This window comes from Lepidochelys kempii, chromosome 3 (assembly GCF_965140265.1).
Source record: "Lepidochelys kempii isolate rLepKem1 chromosome 3, rLepKem1.hap2, whole genome shotgun sequence".
Lineage (NCBI taxonomy): Eukaryota > Metazoa > Chordata > Testudines > Cheloniidae > Lepidochelys > Lepidochelys kempii.
This window is the reverse complement of record NC_133258.1, coordinates 453,367-466,011: the sequence shown is the minus strand read 5'-3', so window position 1 is coordinate 466,011 and position 12,645 is coordinate 453,367. Positions and strand designations below refer to the sequence as shown.

General features: G+C 51.0%; 1 protein-coding gene across 5 annotated transcripts in view; it reads right to left on the bottom strand.

The window, feature by feature from the left end:
- The window catches only part of FNDC4 (fibronectin type III domain containing 4), a 51,726-nt gene that overhangs the window by 7,191 nt on the left and 31,890 nt on the right, over positions 1–12,645 (bottom strand). For 4 of the 5 annotated variants that reach the window (XM_073335395.1, XM_073335394.1, XM_073335393.1 and 1 more), the window contains 2 exons: positions 10,251–10,340; positions 1,422–1,555 (listed from right to left, as the gene is read on the bottom strand). In XM_073335395.1, the coding sequence (XP_073191496.1) occupies positions 1,422–1,555; positions 10,251–10,340 (224 nt within the window). Of the gene's footprint in view, positions 1–1,421; positions 1,556–3,090; positions 3,205–10,250; positions 10,341–12,645 lie in introns of those variants that run through there. The other variant, XR_012157847.1, reaches the window with a different exon arrangement.

The following is a 12,645-nucleotide window of genomic DNA, read 5'->3' as shown; positions in this document are numbered from 1 at the left end:
GTTCAGCGCGCCCAGCGCCACAGGGATCCGCTGTGCTGAGCTCTTTCGGAGATCTGGTCCCAGTTGTGGGTACTGAGCACTTCTGAGAGTTCCACCGATGTGCCAAGTGGGGGGTGCGCTCCCCTCTTCCATGAGCCCAGTGGCAGCATCCTCCCCCCCGCCCGCCGGGCCAAGCAGTGCAGGTGCACCCCAGCCACGGGCGGAGCAGCGGCGCACACCCCGCCTCCCCGGCCTGGTGCCATGCTCTGGCTTTAGCCTCTCCTCGTGGTTTCTTTATAAAACTTGAGACTCAATAGAGACTAAAGCACTTCAAGGTGAACTGACTCCCTGCAAAAAATGCAGATAAACAACATTGCACCCCCTCCCCATCCAACCCACTGCTACCATTCCCTTCTGCCCCTGACTGCCCCCCTTCCCTCCCCAATAAGCCCAACCCACCAGCACTGCCCCCCACGCCCCTAAGAAACCCAACTGACCAACACAGAGAAAATAACATTAGGGAAAAAAAAAACCCAAATCCCTCTCCAAATGGAGATTTTGCCCCAAAATGAGACGAGCCAGCCACCCCAGTCTCTAGGGACTGGGCGATTGCTGGGAGTTTCAGGTGGAAGGTGCTCAGATACGTGGTGATGGGCAGCTGTATGAAACCCTGAGACAGACAGATAACAACTGCTTGTATCACATGGAGATGAAGTTCTTTCCAGGCCATTAGTAACTGGGGAGAATGTTAAAAATCATCTATTAGGGATAAACATTTTAAAATCAGCTCTCAGGCTATGAGAACTGTCACAGAAGAGTAAAAAAGAGTTGGCTGAGGATCTCTGGCTGCTGGTGTTCATTGTTAATAACTCAGACCACTAGAGAAATTCCAAATGACTGGAAGAACTCTAGTGTTGTGCCAGTATTCAAAAAGGGCGAGCAAGATGATTTGGATAACTATAGGCCAATCAACCTGATATCAATCCCAAGAGACTAATGGATAAGCTGATATGGGGTCATACAGACTGTGTCATACAGGAGGTCAGACTAGATGATCACAAGTGGTCCCTTCTGGCCTTGTAATCAAAGAAGAATGAGTATCAGAGAGCAGGCAGCTTGCTGTGGCTGGAGGTGGAGATTATCACCCTCTGAGCCTTGTGCCGGCCACACTGTTCTTGGCTAAAATTCACTAAACAAACAACAGAACTGGCAGCCTCAAAGGAGCCCCGTTACCCCATATTTATTATTACCAGGGTTAACTCCAAAGAGCCATGGGGGTCGGGGATCCCTTCCATTGGCTGCTGCCCATGACTATACTAAGAGACAGTCCCTGCCCCAAACTGCTCCTTGTCTTAAGAAATCTGAGGTCTCTTACCACACGACCACCCCCAGTGACTCGCACACACAGACCCCATCCCCCAGTAACCCGCTCCCCCTGTTACCTTGCTGCGCAGGAGCCCCCCCGTGGGTCGCTCCGGGGTGCTGTGCTCTGAGGGTGGCTTGGTCTTTTCCTTGTTGTTGTTGGAGTCGTTGTCCTTGATAATGTCATACTGTCTGCAGAAGAGCGCGATCACCGCTGCAGGGAGAGACAGGCATGGTTTGAGGGGGCGTCCCCAACACTGTGCCCAACACCACCCCCTGCCCACAACACTGCCCCAAATATCACCTTCTTCCAACACCACCATCCCCCAACACTGTGCCCTTCCTGCAACTCACATGTCTCCAACACCACCCCCCTGGAAGTACCCCAACACCACCCCTCCTCACAACTCCCCTTCCCCCCAATACTTCCAACAGCACCCTTTCCCACAACTCCCCCAGCACCGCACCTTTCCCCACAACACCTCTTCCCTACATCTTGCCCAACACCCCCTCCCCACAACACCCCCAACACCACCCCTTGCCCACATTGCCCCAAATACCACCTTCTTCCAACAACACCCACCTCGAACACCACCCCTCCTCACAACTCCCCCAGCATCCCACCTTTCCCCACGACACCCTTTTCCCACATCTCCCCCAACACCACCCTCCCCACAACTCCCCCAACACCACCCCCCCAACACCAACCCTCCCCACAACTCCCCTTCCCCACAACATCCCATCTTTCCCCACAACACCTCTTCCCTACGTCTTCCCCAACACCACCCCCACCCTACAACTCCCCCCGCAACACCCACAACACCACCCCTTGCCCACATTGCCCCAAATACCACCTTCTTCCAACAACACCCACCTCGAACACCACCCCTCCTCACAACTCCCCCAGCATCCCACCTTTCCCCACGACAACCTTTTCCCACATCTCCCCCAACACCACCCTCCCCACAACTCCCCCAACACCACCCCCCCAACACCAACCCTCCCCACAACTCCCCTTCCTCACAACATCCCATCTTTCCCCACAACACCTCTTCCCTACGTCTTCCCCAACACCACCCCCACCCTACAACTCCCCCCGCAACACCCACAACACCACCCCTTGCCCACATTGCCCCAAATACCACCTTCTTCCAACAACACCCACCTCGAACACCACCCCTCCTCACAACTCCCCCAGCATCCCACCTTTCCCCACGACACCCTTTTCCCACATCTCCCCCAACACCACCCTCCCCACAACTCCCCCAACACCATCCCCCCAACACCAACCCTCCCCACAACTCCCCTTCCCCACAACATCCCATCTTTCCCCACAACTCCCCCAGCACCCCACCTTTCCCCACGACACCCTTTTCCCACATCTCCCCCAACACCATCCCCCCAACACCGCCCCTCCCCACAACTCCCCAACACCCTACCCCATCCCACAACTCCCCCCTAAAATATTTTCCAGAAAAGCAGCATGGCTTGATTTTAAGACATCAAGAGATGAGACTCCACTGCTTCCTTGAGAGTTTGTCCCAATGGCTGATCACCCTCACTGTTAAACATTTGTGCCTAATTTCTCCTTTGAATTTGTCTGGCTTCATTGGTTCTTATTTGCCTTTTACTGGTAGACCAAAGAGCCTGTTAGTACTTGGGGTTTTCTCCCCATGAAGGTAATTAGACAATTCACCTTGTAATCTTCTTTTTCATAACTAAACAGATTGAGCCCTTTAAGTCTCTCACTTGTTTTCTCCAGCCTTTGAATAATTTGATAGCTATTTTCTGCATGGTCTCCAATTTTTCAACATCCTGTTTAAAATGTGGACACCAGGACTGGCTGCAGTATCCAGTTTCAGTCTCATCAATACCATGTGCAGAGGAAAAAGAGAAGAAAGAAAAAAAATCGCAACAAAATCTCATTTAATCAAAAAATCTAAAATCGTAGAAAAAAAACATTGTTCACAAAGGTTTGGTTTCCTTCATAAAGCCTCTGTCATCAAAAATACATTTTGATTAAAACTTTTGCCTAGCTCTTGTGTTGCCCCCTACCCTGCCCCCCTTAGACCTCACACCCTGGCAAAATGGCAATTGTCCATTGGAATGACTGACCGAGGGGAGTGGTGAATTCTCCTTTGCTTGGAGTCTTTACATTAAGACTGGGTGTGCTTTTAATAGCTCCATGGGAAGTAATGGGCCGGCTGCAGAAATCACTGAGGCAGGTTCTCTAGCTTGTGTTATGCAGGTCAGACTAGAAAATCATGAGACTCCCTTCCGGCCTAGAGTCTGGGAATCTCTGGGTAGACTGCCCCAAAGAGCCCCCTCCCTCTTAACCTTCTCCTGCATTAAGCAGGTTGGGCTCCTGGAATCTTTCACTCGGAGGCACACTTTCCAGGCCTCAGACAGGGTGTCAGCAGTGCAGCTGGGAGTGGGTCTCCCAGCCTGGGGGGACTGACTTCCATTAGCGGGGCTGGAGCTAAAAATCGCAGGATGCCCACTGCAGGCCAGTAGCAGCCTAACCTCGCGAGCCTGGGAGCTGAGCTCTGGTGTCCAGCCAGAATCTCTCCTGCTGCTGCATTGGCCACGCTGTTACTGATAGCGCGTTAGCTCCCGCCCCCAAGTGTGCGTCTGTGTACTCAGGCAGACCCACACTGCGTGTCACTCTCTTCTGAACCCTTTCCAACTCGTTGCAATCTTTTTTGAAGGGTGGACCCAGAACCGGACACAGTATCTAGCAGTGGTCCCACTAATGCAAAGCGAAGAGGAAATAACACCTCCTTACTCTTGCATATATGTCCAAGGATCACCAGAGTCCTCTTAGCTACAGCTACAGAAGGGAGATCAGGCTCATAAGAACATAAGAATGGCCGTACTGGGTCAGACCAAAGGTCCATCCAGCCCAGTATCCTGTCTTCCGACAGTGGCCAATGCCAGGTGCCCCAGAGGGAGTGAACCTAACAGGTAATGATCAGTGATCTCTCTCCTGCCATCCATCTCCACCCTCTGACAAACAGAGTCGAGGGACATTATTCCTTACCCATCCTGGCTCATTGACATTAATGGACTTAACCTCCATGAATTTATCCATTGTCTTTTAAACCCTGTTATAGTCCTAGCCTTCACAACCTCCTCGGGCAAGGAGTTCCACAGGTTGACTGTGCGCTGAGCGAAGAAGAAGGTCCTTTTATTTGTTTTAAACCTGCTACCCATTAATTTCATTTGGTGGCCCCTAGTTCTTATATTATGGGAACAAGTAAATAACTTTTCCTTATTCACTTTCTCCACACCACTCATGATTTTATAGACCTCTATCCTATCCCCCCTTAGTCTCCTCTTTTCCAAGCTGAAAAGTCATAGAATCATAGAATATCAGGGTTGGAAGGGACCCCAGAAGGTCATCTAGTCCAACCCCCTGCTCAAAGCAGGACCAATTCCCAGTTAAATCATAGTCCTAGCCTCTTTAATCTCTCCTCATATGGGACCCGTTCCAAACCCCTAATCATTTTAGTTGCCCTTCTCTGAACCTTTTCTGACACCAGTCTATCTTTTTTGAGATGAGGGGACCACATCTGTATGCAGTATTCAAGATGTGGGCATACCATGGATTTATATAAGGGCAATAAGATATTCTCCCTCTTATTCTCTGATGATTCCTAACATCACGTTTGCTTTTTTGACTGCCGCTGCACACTGCGTGGATGTCTTCAGAGAACTATCCACGACGACTCCAAGATCTTTCTCCTGATTAGTTGTAGCTAAATTAGCCTCCATCATATTGTATGTATAGTTGGGGTTATTTTTTCCAATGTGCATTACTTTACATTTATCCACATTAAATTTCATTTGCCATTTTGTTGCCCAATCACTTAGTTTTGTGAGATCTTTTTGAAGTTCTTCACAGTCTGCTTTGGTCTTAACTATCTTGAGCAGTTTAGTATTATCTGCAAACTTTGCCACCTCACTGTTTACCCCTTTCTCCAGATCATTTATGAATAAGTTGAATAGGATTGGTCGTAGGACTGACCCTTGGGGAACACCACTAGTTACCCCTCTCCATTCTGAAAATTTACCATTTATTCCTACCCTTTGTTAGGGGTCTTTTAGCCAGTTGTCAATCCATGAAAGGATCTTCCGTCTTATCCCATGACAACTTAATTTATGTAAGAGCCTTTGGTGAGGGACCTTGTCAAAGGCTTCCTGGAAATCTAAGTACATTATGTCCACTGGCTCCCCCTTGGCCACATGTTTGTTGACCCCCTCAAAGAGCTCGAATAGATCAGTAAAACATGATCTCCCTTTACAGAAACCATGTTGGCTTTTGCACAGCAATTTATGTTCTTCTATGTGTCTGACAATTTTGTTCTTTACTATTGTTTCAACTAATTTGCCCGGTACTGACGTTAGACTTACTGGTCTGTAATTGCTGGGATCACCTCTAGAGCCCTTTTTAAATATTGGCGTTACATTAGCTATCTTCCAGTCACTGGGTACAGAAGCTGATTTAAAGGACAGGATACAAACCATAGTTAATAGTTCCACAATTTCACGTTTGAGTTCTTTCAGAGCTCTTGGGTGATGCCGTCTGGGCCCAGTGACTTGTTACTGTTCAGTTTCTCAATTAATTCCAAAACCTCCTCTATTGACACTTCAATCTGTGACAAATTCCTCCAATTTGTCACCTACAAAAGACGGCTCAGGTTTAGGAATCTCCCTCACATCCTCAGCCATGAAGACTGAAGCAAAGAATTAATTTAGTTTCTCCGCGATGACTTTATCGTCTTTACGGGCTCCTTCTGTATCTCGATTGCCCAGGGGCCGCACTGGTTGTTTACCAGGCTTCCTGCTTCTGATGTACTTGAAAAACATTTTGTTATTACCTGTTGAGTTTTTGGCTAGCTGTTCTTCAAACTCCTTTTTGGCTTTTCTTATTACCTTTTTACACTTAATTTGGCAGTGTTTATGCTCCCTTCTATTTACCTCACTAGGATTTGCCTTCCACTTTTTAAAAGATGCCTTTTTATCTCTTGCTGCTTCTTTTACATGGTTGTTAAGCCACGGTGGCTCTTTTTTTTAGTTTTTTTTGTTGTGTTTTTTATTTTGGTGTATACATTTAAGTTGGGCCTCTATTATGGTGTCTTTGAAAAGTGTCCATGCAGCTTGCAGCATATCTACCACTCCTCCTAAACTGGAAGGAGTGGTAGACACGCCGGAGGGCAGGGATAGGATACAGAGGGACCTAGACAAATTGGAGGTTTGGGCCAAAAGAAATCTGATGAGGTTCAACAAGGACAAGTGCAGAGTCCTGCACTTAGGATGGAAGAATCCCATGCACCGCTACAGACTAGGGACCGAATGGCTAGGCAGCAGTTCTGCAGAAAAGGACCTAGAGGTTACAGTGGATGAGAAGCTGGATATGAGTCAACAGTGTGCCCTTGTTGCCAAGAAGGCTAACAGTATTTTGGGACGTATAAGTAGGGGCATTGCCAGCAGATCGAGGGACATGATCGTTCCCCTCTATTTGACACTGGTGAGGCCTCATCTGGAGTACTGTGTCCAGTTTTGGGCCCCACACTACAAGAAGGATGTGGAAAAATTGGAAAACATCCAGAGGTGGGCAACAAAAATAATTAGGGGACTGGAACACATGACTTATGAGGAGAGGCTGAGAGAGCTGGGATTGTTTAGTCTGCGGAAGAGAAGGATGAGGGGGGATTTGATAGCTGCTTTCAACTACCTGAAAGGGGGTTCCAAAGAGGATGGATCTAGACTGTTCTCAGTGGTAGAAGAGGACAGGACAAGGAGTAATGGTCTCAAGTTGCAGAGGGGGAGGTTTAGATTGGATATTAGGAAAAACTTTTTCACTAAGAGGGTGGTGAAACACTGGAATGCGTTACCTAGGGAGGTGGTAGAATCTCCTTCCTTAGAGGTTTTTAAGGTCAGGCTTGACAAAGCCCTGGCTGGGATGATTTAACTGGGAATTGGTCCTGCTTTGAGCAGGGGGTTGGACTAGATGACCTTCTGGGGTCCCTTCTAACCCTGATATTCTATGATTCTATGATTTCACTCTAGCCACTGAACCTTTTAATTTCTGTTTCACTAACCGCCTCATTTTTGCATAGTTCCCCTTTCTGAAATTAAATGTCACAGGGTTGGGCTGTTGCGGTGTTCTTCCCACCACCGGAATGTTAAATGTTGTTATATTATGGTCACTATTTCCAAGCGGTCCTGTTACAGTTACCTGTTGGACCAGATCCTGCGCCCCACTCAGGACGAGATCGAGAGTTGCCTCTCCCCTGGTGGGTTCCTGTACCACCTGCTCCAAGAAGCCGTCATTGAAAGTATCAAGAAATTTTGTCTCTGCATTTCATCCTGAGGTGACATGTACCCAGTCAATATGGGGATAATTGAAATCCCCCACTATTACTGAGTTTTTTATTTTGATAGCCTCTCTAATCTCCCTTAAAGCATTTCATCGTCACTATCACTGTCCTGGTCAGGTGGTCGGTAATAGATCCCTACTGTTATATTCTTATTAGAGCCTGGAATTACTATCCATAGAGATTCTATGGAACATGTGGATTCATCTAAGATTATTACTTCATTTGATTCTACATTTTCTTTCACATATAGTGCCACTCCCCTCCCCCCCCCCCCCCGCATGACCTGTTCTATCCTTCCAATATATTTTGTACCCCGGAAAGAGGCTGGGATTTTTCAGCGTGGAAAAGAGGAGACTAAGGGGGGATAGGATAGAGGTCTATAAAATCATGAGTGGTGTGGAGAAAGTGAATAAGGAAAAGTTATTTACTTGTTCCCATAATATAAGAACTAGAGGCCACCAAATGAAATTAATGGGCAGCAGGTTTAAAACAAATAAAAGGAAGTTCTTCTTTACTCAGAGCACAGTCAACCTGTGGAACTCCTTGCCTGAGGAGGTTGTGAAGGCTAGGACTATAACAGGGTTTAAAAGACAATGGATAAATTCATGGAGGTTAAGTCCATTAATGGCGATGAGCCAGGATGGGTAAGGAATAGTGTCCGTAGCCTCTGTTTGTCAGAGGGTGGAGATGGATGGCAGGAGAGAGATCACTGATCATTACCGGTTAGGTTCACTCCCTCTGGGGCACCTGGCATTGGCCACTGTCGGTAGACAGGATACTGGGCCGGATGGACCTTTGGTCTGACCCAACACGGCCATTCTTATGTTCTTATGAATGATTATGTCCCATTGATTGTCCTCGCTCCACCAGGTTTCTGTGATGCCTATTATATCAATATCGTCCTTTAACATGAGGCACTCTAGTTCACCCATCTTATTAGTTAGACTTCTCGCATTTGTGTACAAGCATTTTAAAATCTTGTCACTGTTTATTTGTCTGCCCTTTCCTGATGTGTCAGATTCTTTTTAATGTGAATCTTCTCGTCTGATCTGGCCCATACTTTATCCTCTTTCATCCCCCTCCTCCTTCCTAAAACCTAGAGAATCTCTATCAATAGACTCTCCTCTAAGAGAAGTCTCTGTCCGATCCACATGCTCCTCTGCAGCAATCATCTTTCCCCCATCTCTTAGTTTAAAAACTGCTCTGCAACTTTTTTAATGTGAAGTGCCAGCAGTCTGGATCCACTCTGGTTTAGGTGGAGCCCATCCTTCCTGTATAGGCTCCCCCTATCCGAAAAGTTTCCCCAGTTCCTAATAAATCTAAACCCCTCCTCCCTACACCATCATCTCATCCGCGCATTGAGACTCCGAAGCTCTGCCTGCCCACCTGGCCCTGCGCCTGGAACTGGAAGCATTTCTGAGAATGCCACCCTAGAGGTCCTGGATTTCAGTCTCTCTGCTAGCAGCCTAAATTTGGCCTCCAGGGCGTCTCTCCTCCCCTTCCCTACGCCACTGGTACCTACATGTGCCACAGCCACCGGCTCCTCCCCAGCACTCCACATAAGTGTCTAGACGCCTCGATGGCTCAGCTGGTTATCTGTAGTCAGGGTCAATTGACTTTCACCAAGTCCAGCCCCTGCACTATGATACGACCAAGTAAACCTAGACTGTGCCTGACAGGGTCTGTCCAACCTGTTCCTAAAGACCTCTCATGATGGGGATTCCACAGTCTCCCCTGGAAGCCTGTTCCAGAGCGTAACTACTCTTAGAGTTAGAAAGTTTTTCCTAAAACCTAATCTAAATCTCCCTTGCTGCAGATTAAGTTCATTGTTCTTGTCCCACCTTCAGGTCTCAAGTGTAAGCTTGAAAGTTTGTCTCTCTCACCAACAGACACTGATCCAATAAAAGATATTACCTCACCCCCCCGGTATCTCTAACATCCTGGGTCCAATGCGGCTACAGCAACACTGCACGTGGATTTTGCCCTTGTCTTTACTGAATTTCATCTTGTTGTTTTCAGACCAATTCTCTAATTTGTCAAGGCCAATTTGAGTTCTAATCCTGTCCTCCAAAGTGGTTGCAACCCCTCCCAGCTTGGTGTCATCCACAAACTTTATAAGCAGTCTCTCCACTCCATTACACATATCACTCATGAAAACAGGGACTGGTACTGGACCCAGAGCTGACCTGCGGGATATGCCCCCTGGCGTGAGAGCGAACCATTGACAACGTCTCTTCCAGTACAGTCTTGCAATCAGTTTTGCACCTACTAGTTTCATCTAGCCCACATTTCCCTAGTTCATTACAAGAACGTCACTGGGGACTGTGTCAAAAGCTTATTTCACACCTACAGCTGCCCGCCCCCCGCCCCCACTCGAGCCACAGCCCGCTGCATCTCCTGGGCCCGCCTTCACACCCATGTCTGCCTTCCAGCCCAACCCCTGTATGGAATCCAGAGGGGCCAGAGGCCCATGGGGTGGGACCCTGGGTGGTGGCCAGTGAGCACTGGCCCTCCCCCTTTCCTCACCTGCCCACATGAGCAGCACCGTCACGATGATGACAATCTCCCCGGTCTGGAGCTGCCGCTGCTTGTCCAGCCCTTCCACAGTGATGTCACCTGCAAGACACATGCCGCGCAGCGTGGAGTGGCCCGGCCTGGTGGGGCTGTCAGGTTGTGCAGCCCCCACCAGGCTGCGGGCGGATGAGAAACAGCACCCAGCCCCGGCACGGAGCCAGAGGAGACTCCCAGAACCGTAGGGGCCAACAGGACACAAGTGGAGGGCGTGGAAACACGGCTCTGGGCTTCATCCCCTCAGCTCCCAGCTGTGTAAAGGGCAGGGGACACCTGAGCCAATCACACCTTTGCTGCCCCGGAGGCATCTGGGGCTGGTCAGAGGCAGCAGGCTGGCCTGGCTGGTCTGATCCCGGACGGTCCCTTGAGAGTTAAAGCACCTTCTCTTCTTCCCGGGAGATGGGGGTATAGTCGGGGGAGGCGTGTGCACCAGGGAAAGGGGGCATATACCCACTAGCCGGGGGGCCTGGGGCACGGCTGCGTCTGTGTCTGGCAGGCCTGTGTGTGCTGGGGAGCAGGCTGCTGACAGAGCTGCCCCACCTGTCTCCCTTCCATCCACACTCCAGCATGTGCCACCCACCCTAAGGGGCTCACACCTCCTGCTCAGCAGCAGCTCCTTGCTTTCTGGTTCGGCCTGGGATGATGATGTACCTCCTGCTCATGTCAGAGTCCAGGGTCAGTACCAGCCCTCGGCAGCTGGCTGGGGAGAGCGGAGGCTGCGTGCGGAGGTGGTCAGCGTGCTGCACGAAGGCTGCGTGCGGAGGGGGTCAGCGTGCTGCACGAAGGCTGCGTGCAGAGGGGGTCAGCGTGCTGCACGAAGGCTGCGTGCGGAGGTGGTCAGCGTGCTGCACGAAGGCTGCGTGCGGAGGGGGTCAGCGTGCTGCACGAAGGCTGCGTGCGGAGGGGGTCAGCGTGCTGCACGAAGGCTGCGTGCGGAGGTGGTCAGCGTGCTGCACGAAGGCTGCGTGCGGAGGGGGTCAGCGTGCTGCACGAAGGCTGCGTGCGGAGGGGGTCAGCGTGCTGCACGAAGGCTGCGTGCGGAGGGGGTCAGCGTGCTGCACGAAGGCTGCGTGCGGAGGGGGTCAGCGTGCTGCACGAAGGCTGCGTGCGGAGGTGGTCAGCGTGCTGCACGAAGGGCGGCGTTGTTGCTCTGCAGACTGGGAGTGTGAGTTTTCTAGTGCATTTGCCAGGTGCTAAGCAAGCCGAGGTCGCTGGAGTCAGGCCTGCAAGCTGTTTAGCTGCTTTGTGTTTTACAGCAACAGGGTCACGTTACTGTCTGGGGCTCTCTGGGCCCATTTAGTCCATTGAGACTGACACAGCCAGGGCCTGCAGAGCGACACGGGAAGCCAGAGAGGGGTCAGGGGTCAGCAAGGGCAAACACTGGGGTGAGACTAGGGACTGGGATGGCACCTGGAGGTGTGGGGAAAGCACTCAGTGCAAAGGCTCTGCTGTCCCCTTTAACACAGGTCAGGCCAACCTGGTCCTGTGTGGACAAAACTCAGGCTCCAGTCCAGATCCAAGCTGCCTCCGGCCCTGCAGAGAGCGGCACTGGACTGATGGCGCTGGCTGCCTTTCAGAAACCAGCCAGTTTACCCAGAAATCCCTCTTCTAATGGGGAAGCCCATGGTTGGCATCTCCCAGCCCAGCACGCCCCTCCAGGGGGAAGAGGACTGAGCCCGCTGGCCCCTGGGAGAAGTCACTGGGGAGACAAGGAGGGCAGGGCCGTGAGCCAAGAGCTCACCAGACAGCCACTGCCTGGAGGGGGAGAAGGACGAGGGCTGAGCCTGGGGCTCCAGGGTCGGGCGCCGAGCTGTCCACCCTGCACCGCGCACTTGCCCCAGCCAGCTCCTTTTGATTTAATTGGGGCTTGGTCCTGCTTTGAGCAGGGGATTGGACTAGATGACCTCCTGAGGTCCCTTCCAACCCTGATATTCTATGATTCTATGATTCCTCCCCTGGGCAACGGTGCCCACGAGGAGCATCAACACAGCTCCCCGTCCGGAGCAGGGTGTGGGGCGGAGCGAGCCCCGGGCTGCGGGGGACGGATGGGACCCAGCCTGGACGGAGATGCTGGAGTGTTGCAGCAGCCACATGGCAGGTTTAACCCTTTGTGGGACCTCCCCAGTGTCACACGCCCAGGGATCCTTGTGACTGGCTGCACCAGGCTCTCACGATCCTACCACCCGCACCCCAGGCCAGGAGCACTGAAGGTGGGTCCTCCAGGCCTGCCTAGAGAGGCTGCAGAGAAGCAGCCAATCAGAGCACAACAGACTCAGTTAAAAGGTACTGCAAAGGCTGCATCTCCAGTTGCTGGCTGGGAGCAGAAGCAGGCGGGCGGGCAGTGACACCC